Source organism: Melanerpes formicivorus, unplaced genomic scaffold, assembly GCF_026170545.1.
Source record: "Melanerpes formicivorus ecotype bairdi unplaced genomic scaffold, bMelFor1.0.p_v2 SCAF_9, whole genome shotgun sequence".
NCBI lineage: Eukaryota > Metazoa > Chordata > Aves > Piciformes > Picidae > Melanerpes > Melanerpes formicivorus.
The window spans coordinates 18,080,769-18,096,116 of NW_027142361.1; the positions used below are offsets into that span (position 1 = coordinate 18,080,769).

General features: G+C 42.9%; 1 protein-coding gene across 2 annotated transcripts in view; it reads right to left on the reverse strand.

The window, feature by feature from the left end:
* KIF13B (kinesin family member 13B) overlaps positions 1 to 15,348 on the reverse strand; it is a 230,241-nt gene that overhangs the window by 117,533 nt on the left and 97,360 nt on the right. For both annotated transcript variants that reach the window (XM_068143211.1, XM_068143210.1), the window contains exons 4-8: positions 7,062 to 7,122; positions 5,055 to 5,147; positions 4,275 to 4,455; positions 3,802 to 3,889; positions 1,776 to 1,910 (exon numbers count right to left, since the gene is read on the reverse strand). In XM_068143211.1, the coding sequence (XP_067999312.1) occupies positions 1,776 to 1,910; positions 3,802 to 3,889; positions 4,275 to 4,455; positions 5,055 to 5,147; positions 7,062 to 7,122 (558 nt within the window). The remainder of the gene's footprint in view (positions 1 to 1,775; positions 1,911 to 3,801; positions 3,890 to 4,274; positions 4,456 to 5,054; positions 5,148 to 7,061; positions 7,123 to 15,348) is intronic.

Sequence of the window (15,348 nt, forward strand, 5' to 3'; positions counted from 1 at the left end):
TGTCCACCAGCACCCCCAAGTCTCTCTCCTCAGGGCTGCTTTCCAGCCAGTCACTGCCCAGCCTGTATTTGTGCCTGGGATTGCCTCAACCCAGATGCAGGACCCTGCACTTGCTCTTATTGAACGTCATGAGGTTGGCTTGTGTCCACCTCTCCAGCCTGTCAAGATCCCTCTGGATGGCCTCCCTTCCCTCCAGCGCGTCTGCTGCACCACACAGCTTGGTGTCATCAGCAAACTTGCTGAGGGTGCACTCAATGCCACTGTCCATGTCACCCACAAAGATGTTGAACAAGACAGGTCCCAGGACTGATCCCTGAGGGACTCCGCTTGTCACTGGCCTCCACTGGGACATGGACCCATTGACAGCCACTCTTTGGGTGCGGCCATCAAGCCAGTTGAAGAGCTAATACTGTCTTTGAGAAGAGTTTGCTCACGTCATGCTCTTCTGCAGCATCTACAGCTCTAGCATATCTGTATCACAGCTGCAAAGTGCTTCATTACCCTAAGTGAACAAGATAATTAGAACCAATATGCTTTCAAAAATGTTACTCCGAGCCTCTCACAATATTGTGTGTTCATCAGGCCATGCTGAAACATGTCATTCCCAGGGCTGAAAGAACAAGCAGATGGGAAAATAGGGACATCTGTGCCAGAAACTCACAAAATGATCACTAGAAGACGAAAAAAAGACAATCAGAACTACCATCTTCCTTCCAGGCTGACCAAGACCACAAAAAAGTATGTATGATAAGGATGCAGCATAGTTACAGTAAAAACAGAATGATAAACCATGGCAAATCAAGGAGCTTAATATGACTGCTGATTTGAAGTGCAAAGGCAAAACAGATTCACATAAATAAGGAAAATTGTTTGGATAAGAAGATTGCTGGAGACTGAGAACTGAGGAGGGAAAAAAAAAATCCAAATGCTCATTATGCTTTACATTCTGTTCAATATTTCACCATATACAGGCCTTAGATTTGCATCATGGACAGCAAACATTTCTTCAAGGCTTTGAAGATAAAGAATTGGCCAAACACAGAATCTATCAACAAAGCTCAAAGAATTTTGATATGGAAGATCTATTTCAGTTTTAGTTTACCACCATTTTCTGTGAGGGATTAAATAACATTAACACAAATGTACTTCACATCCCCCTTCAAGGAATATTTACTTTTAAAGAAATGTAAAGAAAAATACTTTCACATATATATATAAAAAATAAATATCCATGTCATACAACACAAAAACCTTTGCAATGTTTGTTTCTGTCTATGAAATTGATAATCTACAGACATTTGCATGAATTAACCTCTCCAAGGGGATTACCAGGTGCATACTCAAGTGTTCTTCTGTTTTTCATCTACACATTGCATCTTTAGTTTCTTCTCCAAGCCTGTACTGAATGCTGTTGCTTAAAAAGAGGTGCAGGTGTTTGTTTAGTTTAGTCTAGAATTAGGAGATTTTTCCTGCACCCTCTGGAAGGTCAGCTGCCACTTGGGGCCTGAATTTTTGCTTTCCATTTCAAAAAACAGATTTCCACTTACAAACCTATTAAAGCTGATTTCCCTACATCAGGGTACAAGCACATGAGCACTAGGAGGACTTAGTCAGACAAAGCCATGGAAAACCTCATGCAGTGCTGGCAGTATAAAAAGACTAAAGACCTCCTGAAGTCCCTTTCAATTAACATTTCTATGAATCTATGAGATATATTAAAGCAAGAGACAAACATCCAACATTTACACCTGGACCTTGTGACTTGTTTTACTTACCCCTGACTGTACATCATAGAGTGTGTGAGTGAGGATAATCTTGAAGACTGCATGGGACCGACTGCTCTCCTCATTCATGTTGGTTGCAGCCACTGTTCTAGATTTGTTGCCCTCAGACATCAAGGATTCAATATCCTAGATACAATTTTCACAGTCATAAGCATATCTGCATTAACATTGAATTATCTACCAAAACAATCCCATTTTGATAAAACACACCAGTATTTCCCCACTACTACATAAATTACAAGAAAAAAATTATTGTGATTTCCCCTTTAAAGACCAGAAACTACACCACATTCTGACATGCATATTCATAGAGTGGTCTGGGTTGGAAGGGACCTTTAAAGGTCATCTAGTTCAACCCACCTTCTGTCAACAGGGCCATCTTCAACTAGATCAGGTTGCTCAGAGTCTCACTGACCCTGAACTGCAATGTTTCCAGGGATGGGGCATCTACCATCATTCTGGGCAATTTAGGCCAGTGTCTCACCACCTCCAGTGTAAAAAATTTCTTCCTTGTATCCAGTTTCAGTCTCCACTCTTTTTGTTTAAAATCATTACCCCTTGTCCTTTCACAACAGCCCCTGTCTCTTCTCCCAGGCAACCAGCACCAGAACAAGAGGACACAGTCTCAGGCTGTGCCAGGGGAAGTTTAGGCTGGAGATTAGGAGGAAGTTTTACACAGAGAGAGTGATTGCCCATTGGAATGGGCTGCCCGAGGAGGTGGTGGAGTCACCATCACTGGAGGTGTTCAGGAGGAGACTTGACAGGGTGCTTGGTTGCATGGTTTAGTTGATTAGGTGGTGTTGGATGATAGGTTGGACACGATGATCTTGAAGGTCTCTTCTAACCTGGTCTATTCTATTCTATTCTATTCTATTCTATTCTATTCTATTCTATTCTATTCTATTCTATTCTATTCTATTCTAAAGATCGTACTCATCTGCCTCGATATAACAAAAATAATGCACCTGGCTGCACATAGCAATACTCAGAAGAAAAAAGTAAGGAAACAGTAATTTATGCTTGAACACCATAACACTTTAGCCTCAGCTGTCAAGCACATGCTCTTGAAATCTGTAATACCAACATAAGGCTCTAATTTTTACAGGATAGAACCCTGCTGATATTCCTTCTACATGTAAGAGCTTATGAAGCCATCTGATACATTAACTTGTGGTACTCCAAGTTAACTCCCCTGTTTCTGGGTTTTACAGCAATCCTGTACAACAGTTCAAACTTTATAGTTTTGGGCTTAACTTTTATTTGAGCTGGATGATGCTAAGAGTAGCCGAAAAATGAATCAAGAACAAGACCACCACAGACCACTTTGACTCTGTATGCTGTATCACATAAAGCTGCTGGGCAGAATTTAAAGGAAAAGCATGCAACCTGTCCTAAGGGAAACTACCAAAGAGAGGTGAAGGAATACCCTGGAGAGACTGCAATAGGAAGGACTGCACCATTTTCACATTTTGCTTAAGATGACAAAATTCCATCCCATAATTACTCATTTCTTTCACAGTACATTAATGCTTCTTAGATATTTGGCCATTTTGTGAAGTCATATGTAAACATTTACCATCCAGCAGGCAAGTTTCAGGCATTGTTCTCAAGTATTTGCCTTGTAAACAACATTATTTTAAAGCCCCAGTGTGTCTGTATGCTACTGGTAAGGGAGATTACTGGGCAATAGCCTGACAGCCAAAAAAGTGACAAAATGTGGTATTGAAACCCCATCTCTGCTAAACCCTGGTTCTGTAATTAACCACAGAGCACTTTCTCATGGATTCAGTGTACAGTTTGGGAGGAAAACTGTTTCATTAAGTAGTTGAATTACTTCCAGAATTCTTGAGCAGTACAGGTTTCTGCTCCCAGTTTTGTGCTCCCTGGTGATCACAATGCCACAATGCTACAGCTCTCTTGCTCTAAATCCATGTTACTGCCATGGCAATTAGAAGTAGCTTGATTTTGTGCTACATAAAGGGACAGTATTTAGGCTTTTCATAAAATTGATCCTTACCTTGTAGCTAGCAACAGCTAGTTTGGATAGGCCATCTACGTAGGGACCATAAACACTGTGTTCTCTAACTTTTAGTGACTGATGGCTTCTGGGTGGAAAAAAGCAAAATTATTTGTAAGCACATGACCAGCTTAAGACAACATTTACAGAAAGTCAATTTCTTACTGACAGATCTCAAACGTGATGTTCCTACAAATACCATACTAAAGCACAGAACAAGGACTATATGCAAACAGAAAAGCCTGATGTCTACATGTAAAATGCTGACATGGACATTTTGGTCCCTTGATAAAAGCTAGCATTAGGGTGAGTTTACTCCAAGCTTTTAGTCTTACCACTTTATTGTGATTTAAAATGAAGGGACACTGAGATCACGAAGAAGCAAAAGCCATCCCACACAAATGCCTTAGGTGGGATCCATTAAGGTTATGGAAAGAAAGAGTGTATGACAACACATTACACAAATCACTTACCCTTTTGGGTCCAGAAGATCTCTGACTTTCTCATTGTATATCTCCATGTAGGATACTTCCACTTTGAAACTCTGCTCTTCATTTTCCTCTTTCTGTGCTCTTTCAAAAAGTCCACTGCAAAGTCTAGGGATTAATCCAGGCTGGTCAGCAGTACCCATCATTGTGTATGATTTCCCAGATCCTGTATGATTGAATCTATGATTAGTGTACATGCAACACAGTTTCTTGCTGCGTGGATCATGGGAAGGAAACAGAGAACAAGAGCTAAAAAAGATAAAATATTGCCTTTCAGGGGAAGATATCTGTGCAGTTTTCAATTTCCAAGTAACCAAAATGCAGTTTAGCTAAAGACTATAAGGAAAAGCAAAGACTGACAGAGAAGACTCTTTCAGGTATGTACAGTCATAGAACACAACCCACTAACACCCTACTATGTACAACAATGAGAAAAACCAGGTGCATGACCGTACTCATTTTGGCATATTAGACTAAAAATGATGATTAAAGATTATTCTAACTGCAGAAGCAGAAAATATGAGCAATGCACTGAACTCAAGGATGCCCATGATCATTCCAAAGATCACCATCTGCAGTGTGAGAAATACGGGTAGTCAGCAGCAACAAAATACCATTTTTCATCTTGTCCACCTCATATCTGATGTCACAAAGAATGAAAATATTTATCTTCATTAAGAGGCAGGTCTCCAAAACCAGTGTAACAGCTGTGTCAACAATTTTTGTGTCAACAATTTTTCTCACCTATATCCATAAGAGACTTACCAGTTTGCCCATAGGCAAAGATGCAAGCATTGTAGCCTTCAAAGGCATTCTGAAGAATATTCTCCCCAAGGCACTTGAAAACAACATCTTGACCTAACAAATAAAACACACAAGCTAACACTGTAACAAAGCCACTGATTCTACCCACCCCTTCATTTGGATCCTTCAGCAACTGTGTAGAAGCACCCAACCAGTCTCCTCTGGAGACTTTCAAAACCTGCCTGGATGGGTTCCTGTGTGGTCTGCCCTAGGTGATCCTGCTTTGGCTGGGGTGTTGGGCTAGATGATCTCTAGAGGTCCCTTCCAACCCCTAACAATCTATGATTCTACAAACTAGTATTTTCCTTCTGTCATTGCCCAAATCATGTATTTAGCACCCAGTATTTGTTCACTCTACAAGATCAAGACCATCAGACATGCTCCAGATTCATGCTACTGTAAAAATCATAAGCTGTAATGATGTCTATACCTGCATGCGTTTAAGACAATATCCTATCAACCTTCATAGCTAGAGGTTTTATCAGCAGAAAATCTACTTCCAACTGCAGAATTTAATGTACTGGTAAATGAAACCACCTCCAAATGTACACAACCTGTCCATTTTAGCAGCCCTCAGTCCATTTTAATCTAGGGCAATTAGGAGAACACTAGATAATTTTCCTGTATAAGATATTTAATAATACCATGAGGAAATTTTTGCAGAGAAGGAATCAAAACTATGCAGGAGATATCATAGCACAAGATATACATTAGCAAAATACAGGCTATATCACTTGTTTTGCAATTGAATTCAATCTGTTGGGACAGCTTTTTGGATTCTTCTCCAAGTGAAGGAAGAAATGGTTCCTATATTTGGGTATTAGCTATTTAAACAAACCCTCTATTTTCAGAATTTCTGTTACAAGCAGAGGAACTAAAGTCTAAACAACTCGTGGACACAAAAAATAGTTCAAAGGCTGGAACACCTCTTCTGTGAGGACAGGCTGAGAGAGTTAGAGTTGTTCAGCCTGGAGAAGAGAAGGCTCTGAAGAGACCTTCTTTCAGTCTTCCAGTAACTTAAAATGGCCTAAAAGAAAGATGGGGACAAGCTTTTTAGCAGGACGTGTTATGACAGGACATGGGGTGACAGTTTTAAACTGAAAGAGGGGAGATTCAGAATGGATATAAAGGAAGAAATTGCTCATGCTAAGGGTGGCAAGACACTGGAACAAGTTTCATAGAAAGGTGGTAGGAGGTCTCATCCCTGGAAACATTCCAGCTTAGGTTGGATGAGGCTCCGAGCAACCTAACCTAGTTGAAGATGGCCCTGCTTACTGCAGAAGGTTGGACTAAATGACCTTTAAAGGTCATCTGCAGTGTTTTCAAAGGAGATCTGTCAGTGGAGTTAATCAGCTGCCAAATCATAAGAGGGTTTATTTTCCTGCCTCCATGGTTATAAAAAAGGTAGTTACACCAGGCTCTATTAAAAAATGCTGAATTTCACAACAGTAATTGGAAGTTTGGGTACTGGCATGCTGGCAGTTCATGTTCAACTTTTCACCCTTCTCTGCGGGGCTGCTCTCAATCCATTCATTCCCCAAGTCTGGATTGATACTATGGCTTGCACTGTCTTAGGTGCAGGATCTTGCACTTGGCCTTTTTGAATCTCATGAGGTTCACACAGGCCTACTTCTCCAGCTTGTTCAGATCCCTCTGGATGACATTCCATCTCTCAGGTGTGTCAACAGCACCACTCAGCTTGGTGTCATCAATAAACATACAGATATGAGTAACTCGGTATTGTGATGTATTTCTCAGTTTCCTATGCTGCAAACAGGCAGTCCTGCTATGGTTATGATCATCTTTAGCAAAGAGAAATAGGATGGACTGAAGACTTTCTTTTGAAAACAAGCAGTCACACAGGGGGAAGGCAAGTGCCATATGGTCTGTGTCCTTCTGCAAATACGGCATTTTAACTAGATCATTCACGCTTGGAGACAGCAAGCACAAAGCTAGAGCAAATCTTACCTGCATATTTTTCTTTGACAGACTCATCCATAGACCAAAAGCAGTGATCATAGGCAAACACCTGTAGGAAAAAAAACAGGAGGATAACTCATAAAAATTCCGGCCAAATAAAATATGGTATTCAAATTCTGACAGCACTGGATTACGTTGGCTAACATGGTCCTCAGGACCATTTTGAACATAATACACATTCCAACAGAATTAGGCATTTTTCATGACTTGGAAGCCTAAACAAACACCACATGTTCCTATATGCAAGCCTGTTCCTTGCTTTTATTTCTCCCTTTCTACTGTGTGAATCCTACTCCAAGCTCTCCATGTGGCAATCAAGTGGATGTCAAGAAGCCCTCCTTCTCTCTCTTTAAACCCATCCATGCAATTAATTTGTTACATGACTTGCTGTTTTGCAAACTGACAGATGTCCCCTGGCTGTTTCTGCCTTCCATTTCTCTATGTCTCTTGTCTGCATAAATTAAAACCATGCCTTAGGGTAGGGACCTCTTTCCATGCAAGAAGAGTACGTATTTATATACTGCTGACAAACAGAAGCAGTTGTCACCCAAGTCTAATACTTTAGAATCAATAAACCTTTAGAATAAACCAAACCAGGTTGGAAGAGACCTTCAAGATCATCGTGTCCAACCCATCAACCAATCCAACCCACCCAAACAGCTAACCCATGGCACCAAGTACCCCATCAAGTCTCCTCCTGAACACCTTCAATGACGGCGACTCCACCACCTCCCCAGGCAGCCCATTCCATAGCGCAATCACTCTTTCTGTATAGAACTTCTTCCTAACATCCAACCTGAACCTCCCCTGGTGCAGCCTGAGACTGTGTCCTCTTGTTCTGGTACTGGCTGCCTGGGAGAAGAGACCATCATCCGCCTGTCTACAACCTCCCTTCAGGTAGTTGTAGAGAGTGATAAGGTCACCCCTGAGTCTCCTCTTCTCCAGGCTGAGCAATCCCAGCTCCCTCAGTCTTTCCTCATAGGGCTTGTGTTCCAAACCCCTCACCAACTTTGTTGCTCTTCTTTGGACTTCTTCCAGCAAGTCAACATCCTTCCTAAACTGAGGGGCCCAGAACTGGACACAGGACTCGAGGTGTGGCCTAACCAGTGCAGTATACAGGGGCAGAATGACCTCCCTGCTCCTGCTGGCCACACTGTTCCTGATGCAGGCCAGGATGCCATTGGCCCTCCTGGCTGCCTGGGCACACTGCAGGCTCATGTTCAGCCTGCCATCGACCAGTACCCCCAGGTCCCTCTCTGCCTGGCTGCTCTCCAGCCACTCTGACCCCAGCCTGTAGCACTGCATGGGGTTGTTGTGGCCAATGTGCAGAACCCAGCACTTGGATGTGTTAAATCTCATGCCGTTGGATTCTGCCCATCTGTCCAGCCTGTCGAGGTCCCTCTGCAGAGCCTCTCTACCCTCCAGCAGATCAACTCTTGTTCTTGTAAAGAACAATAGAAAACAAATGATTTTTACCATCACAAGAAAGCAGCACTATCATATTTTTAAATAGAAATGTTTCAGTTTTGTGGTAAATCCATTTAAAAGTCTACAGGCACCTTTCACCATGAAAGCTGACCTTGAGTAAGCCATTTTGGGACAGACAACTGCAAAAACACCTCCCCTGGGTATGTATTTGCAAGAAAAAAAGGGGAAAAAAAATCAGGGTAATATCTGACCTACATTCACAGGGATAAAATTTACTCTGTAGGTGTGCTGGGTTGAGGCAGCCCTCTCCCCCACCACTAGCAAAAAAATAATAACTCAGACAAAAAACGGATTGCAAAAGTGATGGAAAGTTTAAATAGAAAGCAGTGAACATTTACAGAAAGCCAAAAGCACAGTGACAAAGAAAGATCCCAAAACAGACCCAGAGGCATCCCTTCCCCAACTGAGGGTACACCCAAGACCCCCAGGGCTCCTTCTTCCCCTCCCCCCCCATGGCCTTGGGCCTAGCTAGGCCCAAAGCCAGGAGACATCTCCCCCAGTTACCGGCTGATGGAGGAAGAAGAAAGAGGAAGTGCTAGACCCCGCACTGGATCTTATAGTGATGCAAAGAATTGTGGCAAGAAATACATAATTTCCTGTGTCCACCCCACTGGGCTGGACTTCTGGACACAGGAAGTAAACACAGCAGGGGGCACCCAGCTCAAACTGCAACAGTAGGACATAGGAAAAGAGAAGTGCATGCTCTTTGGCTTAGATAGCTGCCAGATAGCATGGCATGTGTCATTTCAGATCACAGAATGGTTTTGGTTGAAAAAGACCTTCAAAGTCATGGAGTCCAACCATTATCTAACAGTCCTCCAGCATCACTTCTATGTGTCTTTTAAAGCCCTCCTGGGATGGTGATTCAACCACCTCCCCAGGAAAATTTGATAACACTGATCTTTGAGGTCTCTTCCAACCTTGGTGATTCTGTGATACTAAAGAAGTTTCTTCTAACATCCAATCTAAACCTACCCTGGCACAACTTGAGGCTGTTTCCTCTCGTTCTATAACTTGTTCCTTGGGAGAAGTGACCAACCCTGACCAGACACCAATCTCCTTCCAGAGTTGGAGGCAGGAAAATGGCCTCCCCTAAGCCTCCTTTTCTCCATTCTGAACAACCTCAGTTTCCTCAGCTGCTCCTCAGAAGAGCTGCTCTCCAAACTCTATGCAGATCACACTGGCACAGCAAGCCCACCATGCCAGCCACTCATGCCCACCTCTTGAACCCTTGTTATTTCTGAAAGTTTCACTTTATCTGTTAGTATATTTCCATGCTCTATTTTAGTGATGTAGCAATAAAGCAAGTCTTCATTAAGTATTTAAATTAATACATGGAGAAAATTTATGCAAGAGTTGAAAATCCATTATAACAGTATGTCCAAACTTATTCCCTATGCTGTGAAAATGTTCATGTAGCAAAATCCTTGACATTTAAATAACTTATAATATATTGCTTTTTTCCCCACATTAATGTCCCAGAATCAAAAGATAAAAGTAGTTATTTTACATCCTCTGAGGAAACAACAGCCTGTTTAAAATTAAGGCGTGTTTTTTTCTCTGAAATTATTATGCAATTAAATATATTATTATAACATCTCACACCTTCAAAGCATTTAATAGAACATCATTTGCTCTATGAGCACATCGATGATGCTGAATCCTGATACTCCAGGACAGAGATACATATCTGCATGCCACTAACAAGAAAATGAGTTTGCTTTAACACAAACACAGGGAAATGATTTTAAAAGCCCACAAATAACAGGACATCTCCCATTCACAGTCTGTAATGCTGAGGATGGATATTCTCATTTGTTCCTGTGACTCATTTTTTGGCACAAGCTGTAGAGGCACTCCTCTGCAGCAAGGAGATGCTTTGAGTTTATTCCTCAACAGCTGATCCACTGCAGAGCTGTTTTTTTAAATGCTTTTAATATTTGGAGAGCCCAAAAGTGGATAAGTGATATGACAATTTTCACACACTCATTGTGACCGTTTGAGGCTGTACCCTTAAGAAAGGGAATATGGTGGACGGAAGTTGGTAAACGGAAGGAATAATCTAAACTAATTTCATTGGGAGAGTGGGAGGAAGCACCTTCGGAACTGGGAGTGAACTGGACATTTCCAGCACTTCTCTGTCAGTCTTGCTTCCGCTCCTCCACAGTGCAGCTCTGTCTCTGTGCTGGGCTTTCTGCCAAGGCTTCGGCCTTGAAGCCGATAAGATACCAGGCCTGTATTAACTCCTTTCCAATTAACACAAACTGCTTCTAACTTTTTTTTTTCCTCTCTTTTCTCTCTCTTTCTATCCCACTCTGGGAAAAGGGGGGGGAGAGAGGGGAGAGCGGAGGTGGGGAACCCCCTCTCTGCCGAGGGGGGTTACTCTCATTTCTGTGTTACTCTGTTGTACATCTTTGTATATATTGTAGATATTGTAAATTTGTAAATATTCCCCTGCATACCCTACATTGCTTTGTAAATATAGCTCCACTGCTTTGCTAATTCAGCTTGTGAGGTTTTTTTTCTTTCCCTTCAATTTTTCTTTCCCTTTACTTTACAAGGGGGAAGGGAGGAGGCTTCTTGGCCTTACCCTTCCACCCACCACATTTTTTTTATTGGCGCCCAACGTGGGGCAGATAATTAGTTCAATTTATTATTTGATTGATTTAGTGTTTTCTAGCTGAATTAGCAAATATGAAGGTATTGTGGTTTGTGGAGCGATTATTCTTTTCAATTTTTGGGGCTCTGGTTTACAGATATTGTTTGGGTTTGATTTTGGATTACCTGGGCAAATATTTGGTGCGGACAATTTATATGTGGGTTATGTATAGAGTTAAATTATGGTATGGAAAATGTATTAATTTCCTATGGCCAGTGAGATACAGGAATGTTACCTCCACCACTCTCCCAATTGAGATAAAGGGTTTTAAGATTCCGCCTGAGGAGACAGTAACTTTAGGTGATGCCTGGGATCCAAAAGTGATTTATTTGATGTGTATAAATCTGTTCCTGGTGATGGTAATTGCATATTTACTGTTCTCTCTGCGGCGAGAGAGAAAGGTGTCCAGAGCTTGTTTTGTTATTAAAACTAGATCAAAAAGAAAACGCCGTGGCTCTCGATCAGTCCCAGAGTCATCTAGTGACGAGGACTGTGCAGAATCCGTGTCAGTCAAAAAGAAGGCTAAAAAGTTAATTGGTAAGGCAGCTCTAAATGACTTTGCTGATTCTGGCAAGCAGCCAAGGGCATTGGCTGGTATCAACATGGCGCCTACTCCTTCTCCTACTCCTTCTCCTTCTTCTTCTTCTCCGTCGGCCAGTAACGGAGCAACGTCACTTCCACCCACTCCCTCGGTGGGACCGGAAGTCACTGCCCCAGCAGCTGATTTATCTCAGGACCTGCCAGCTTCCATTAAGGTGGCTGTAAATTCAAACACAGCTCCAGTTAAGGTGGCTCCTTTAAAGACTAGAGGTGCAAAGGCCCAAGATGGAGAAGAAGAGGTGGAGACTGATCCTGGTGAGGGGCCCTCTACTCTAAAAGATCCTGCTCAGGAGGAAGAGAAGGTTTGTTTTAAAGATCTAGCTAACCTAGTGAGATCAAAGCAGGATAGAGATGAAGTTAGGAAGGCAGCTGGCAAAGGTGGTTCTCAGCTTAAAGAGATCCTTAGGAGAATGACAGCAGGATTATATGGGCAAAGAATTCAGGGAGACGAGGAGGAAGATGATATTTCAGACTGTTCGTCACCACGGGAGGAATTGCGTGATGTCTGTAAAGATTTCACCAGGGCAGATAAGGAGCCAGTTCTAGCTTGGCTTAGTAGGTGTTATGATACAGGTGCTTCAGCTCTAACAGTTGGAGACAAGTCAGCAGCTCAGTTAGGAACTCTCTCAAGGGACAATGGAATAGATAGACATCTAGGCGAAGCTCTCGGTAAGATTAATCTGTGGATACGCCTTTTAATGGCGGTTGCCCTGAGATACCCTTCCCGAGATGATCTTCCATGGAATCCTAAACCCTGGACTACCATAGATGAGGGAATTAAGCGCTTGAGAGAATTTGCTGTTAGAGAGCTACTCTATGGTGAACATGAAACTCTGAATCCTGATGACATTCCTGTGGGTATTGGTCTTGCTAAAAAGATCATCAAACTTGCTTCTTCTAATTATGCAAACATTCTGGCAAGCAGAATTGTGTCAAGAAGTTATGGTGGAGCTTCTCCCACGGTTGGACAATTCAGTGATCAAATGAGACAATTGGAGGATAGCATGACACATGGTTCTTTGGTTTCAGCCATTGAAACTATGTCCGGTGATATTCAGAATTGCATAAGAGAGTTAAAAGATTCCATATACCAATTGGCACAGAAGGATAATTTCAATTCTTCCTCCAGGTGGGTACAAGTTTCATCTGTGAGGAATACACGTCCTCCAAGGAGGTCATTCCAAAACAGGACATTCCAAAACAGGTCGTTCCAAAACAGGTCGTTCCAAAGCAGACCACCAAGGCAATCAAGTAGAACTATTTGGATAACTCTGCGTGATCAGTTTGGTGAGAACATGAACCGCTGGGATGGCCAACCAACTTCTAATCTTTTCAGGAGACTGAGGGAATTGCAAAGTGGCAGAACCCGAGGTAGCAATACCAGAAGGGTAGCTGTTACTTCCACAGTTCCCCAGAACGACTCTTATGGCTCCAACAGCGGCTCCAGTTATAACATGCAAAGTTATAACCCTGCACAATATGTGCAATGCACATGTGGGCATGTTCCCCATAACTAGGGGTGCCCTGCTTCCCGCCAGGGGGAGGAGAGGGATAACAGAGATAATAGAATCTATTGGGATGTGTACATCCAGTGGCCTGGCACTTCACAATTTCGGAAGTACAAGGCCTTGGTTGACACAGGAGCTCAGTGCACCATAATGCCATCAAATTATCAGGGATCAGAGTCCATAACTATTCTGGGAGTCACTGGTGGATCTCAAGAGTTAAGTAAGGTAGAGGTTAATATAAGACTAACTGGTAGACAATGGAGGAAGCATACAGTTGTGACCGGACCTGACGCACCTTGTATTTTGGGAATTGATTTTCTGAGAGAAGGGCGTTTCAAAGACCCTAGAGGTTACAAATGGGCTTTTGGAGTGGCTTCAATAGAAATTGATGGACAAAAATTGAAGCTATCTGCCAGACCTGAGCTTTCTGATGAATCTGCAGTAGTGGGACAACATAAGATACAGGACATTAAATTGCCGGTTGCTTCTCAGACTGTGCATCACAGACAATACAGAACCAACCGTGACTCTTTGTTGCCCATTCAGAATCTGATCCGTCAGTTGGAAAGTCAGAAAGTCATCAGCAAAACTCATTCACCTTTCAACAGTCCAATGTGGCCTGTGCGGAAGCAGAATGGAGACTGGCGTCGGACGGTAGACTACCGAGCCCTGAATGAAGTGACACCACCTATGAGTGCAGAAGTGCCAGACATGATGGAGCTACAGTATGAGCTGGAATCCAAAGAGGCCAAATGGTATGCTACCATAGACATTGCTAATGCATTTTTCTCTATTCCCATAGCAGAGGAATGCAGGCCTCAGTTTGCTTTCACCTGGAGAGGAATCCAGTACACTTTCAACAGATTGCCAATGGGCTGGATCCACAGCTCAAGCATCTGTCATGCAGTGATCCACGATGCTCTGGAGAAAGGCAGTGCTCCAGAACACATCCAGTTCATCGAAGATATCATCGTCTGGGGTACAACTGCTGAAGAAGTCTTCGAGAAAGGTAACAAAATCATTGACGTTCTTCTGGATGCAGGTTTTGCCATCAAACGAGACAAGGTGAAAGGACCTACCACAGAGATTCAGTTTCTGGGAGTGCGGTGGCAGGATGGACGCCGACACATTCCAGTGGATGTGGTAAATAGAGTCTCTACCATGGCAAGTCCCACAAACAAGCAAGAGACCCTACGTTTCTTGGGGATAGTGGGATTTTGGAGACTGCACATTCCTGGATACAGTCAGATTGTGAAACCTCTGTATGATGTGACTCGAAAGAGAAACCATTTCCACTGGGGACCTGAACAACAAGCAGCCTTTGACCAGATAAAACAAGAGGTGATTCAAGCAATGGGTCTGGGACCTGTCCGAGATGGTCCAGACATTAAGAACATTTTGTACACGGCTGCAAGTGACAATGGTCCAACCTGGTGCTTGTGGCAAAAAGCTCCAGGTGAGACACGTGGACGACCCCTTGGTTTCTGGAGTCGAGGTTACAAAGGTTCAGAGGCTAACTATACTCCAACAGAGAAAGAAATTTTAGCTGCCTATGAAGGAGTAAAAGCATCTTCTGAAGTGATTGGAACTGAATCACAACTTCTCTTAGCTCCCAGATTACCAGTTTTGAATTGGATGTTCAAAGGCAAAGGCTCCACACCACATCATGCCACAGACTCAACATGGTCTAAGTGGATGGATCTGATAACACAGAGAGATCGAATGGGAAATCTTGAAAGACCTGGTCTAGTGGAGGTGATCTCAAGTTGGCCTGAAGGTATCAACTGTGCCAAACCTCCAGAGGAGAAAGTAACTCGTGCTGAGGAAGCTCCTCCTCACAATGACCTTTCTGATGATGAAAAGAAGTATGCTTTGTTCACAGACGGTTCCTGTCGTCTTGTTGGAAACAAGCGAAGGTGGAAGTCTGCAGTGTGGAGTCCAACACGCCGAGTTGCAGAGGCAAAAGATGGAGAAGGAGAATCCAGTCAGTTCGCAGAGGTAAAAGCTGTCCAGCTAGCTC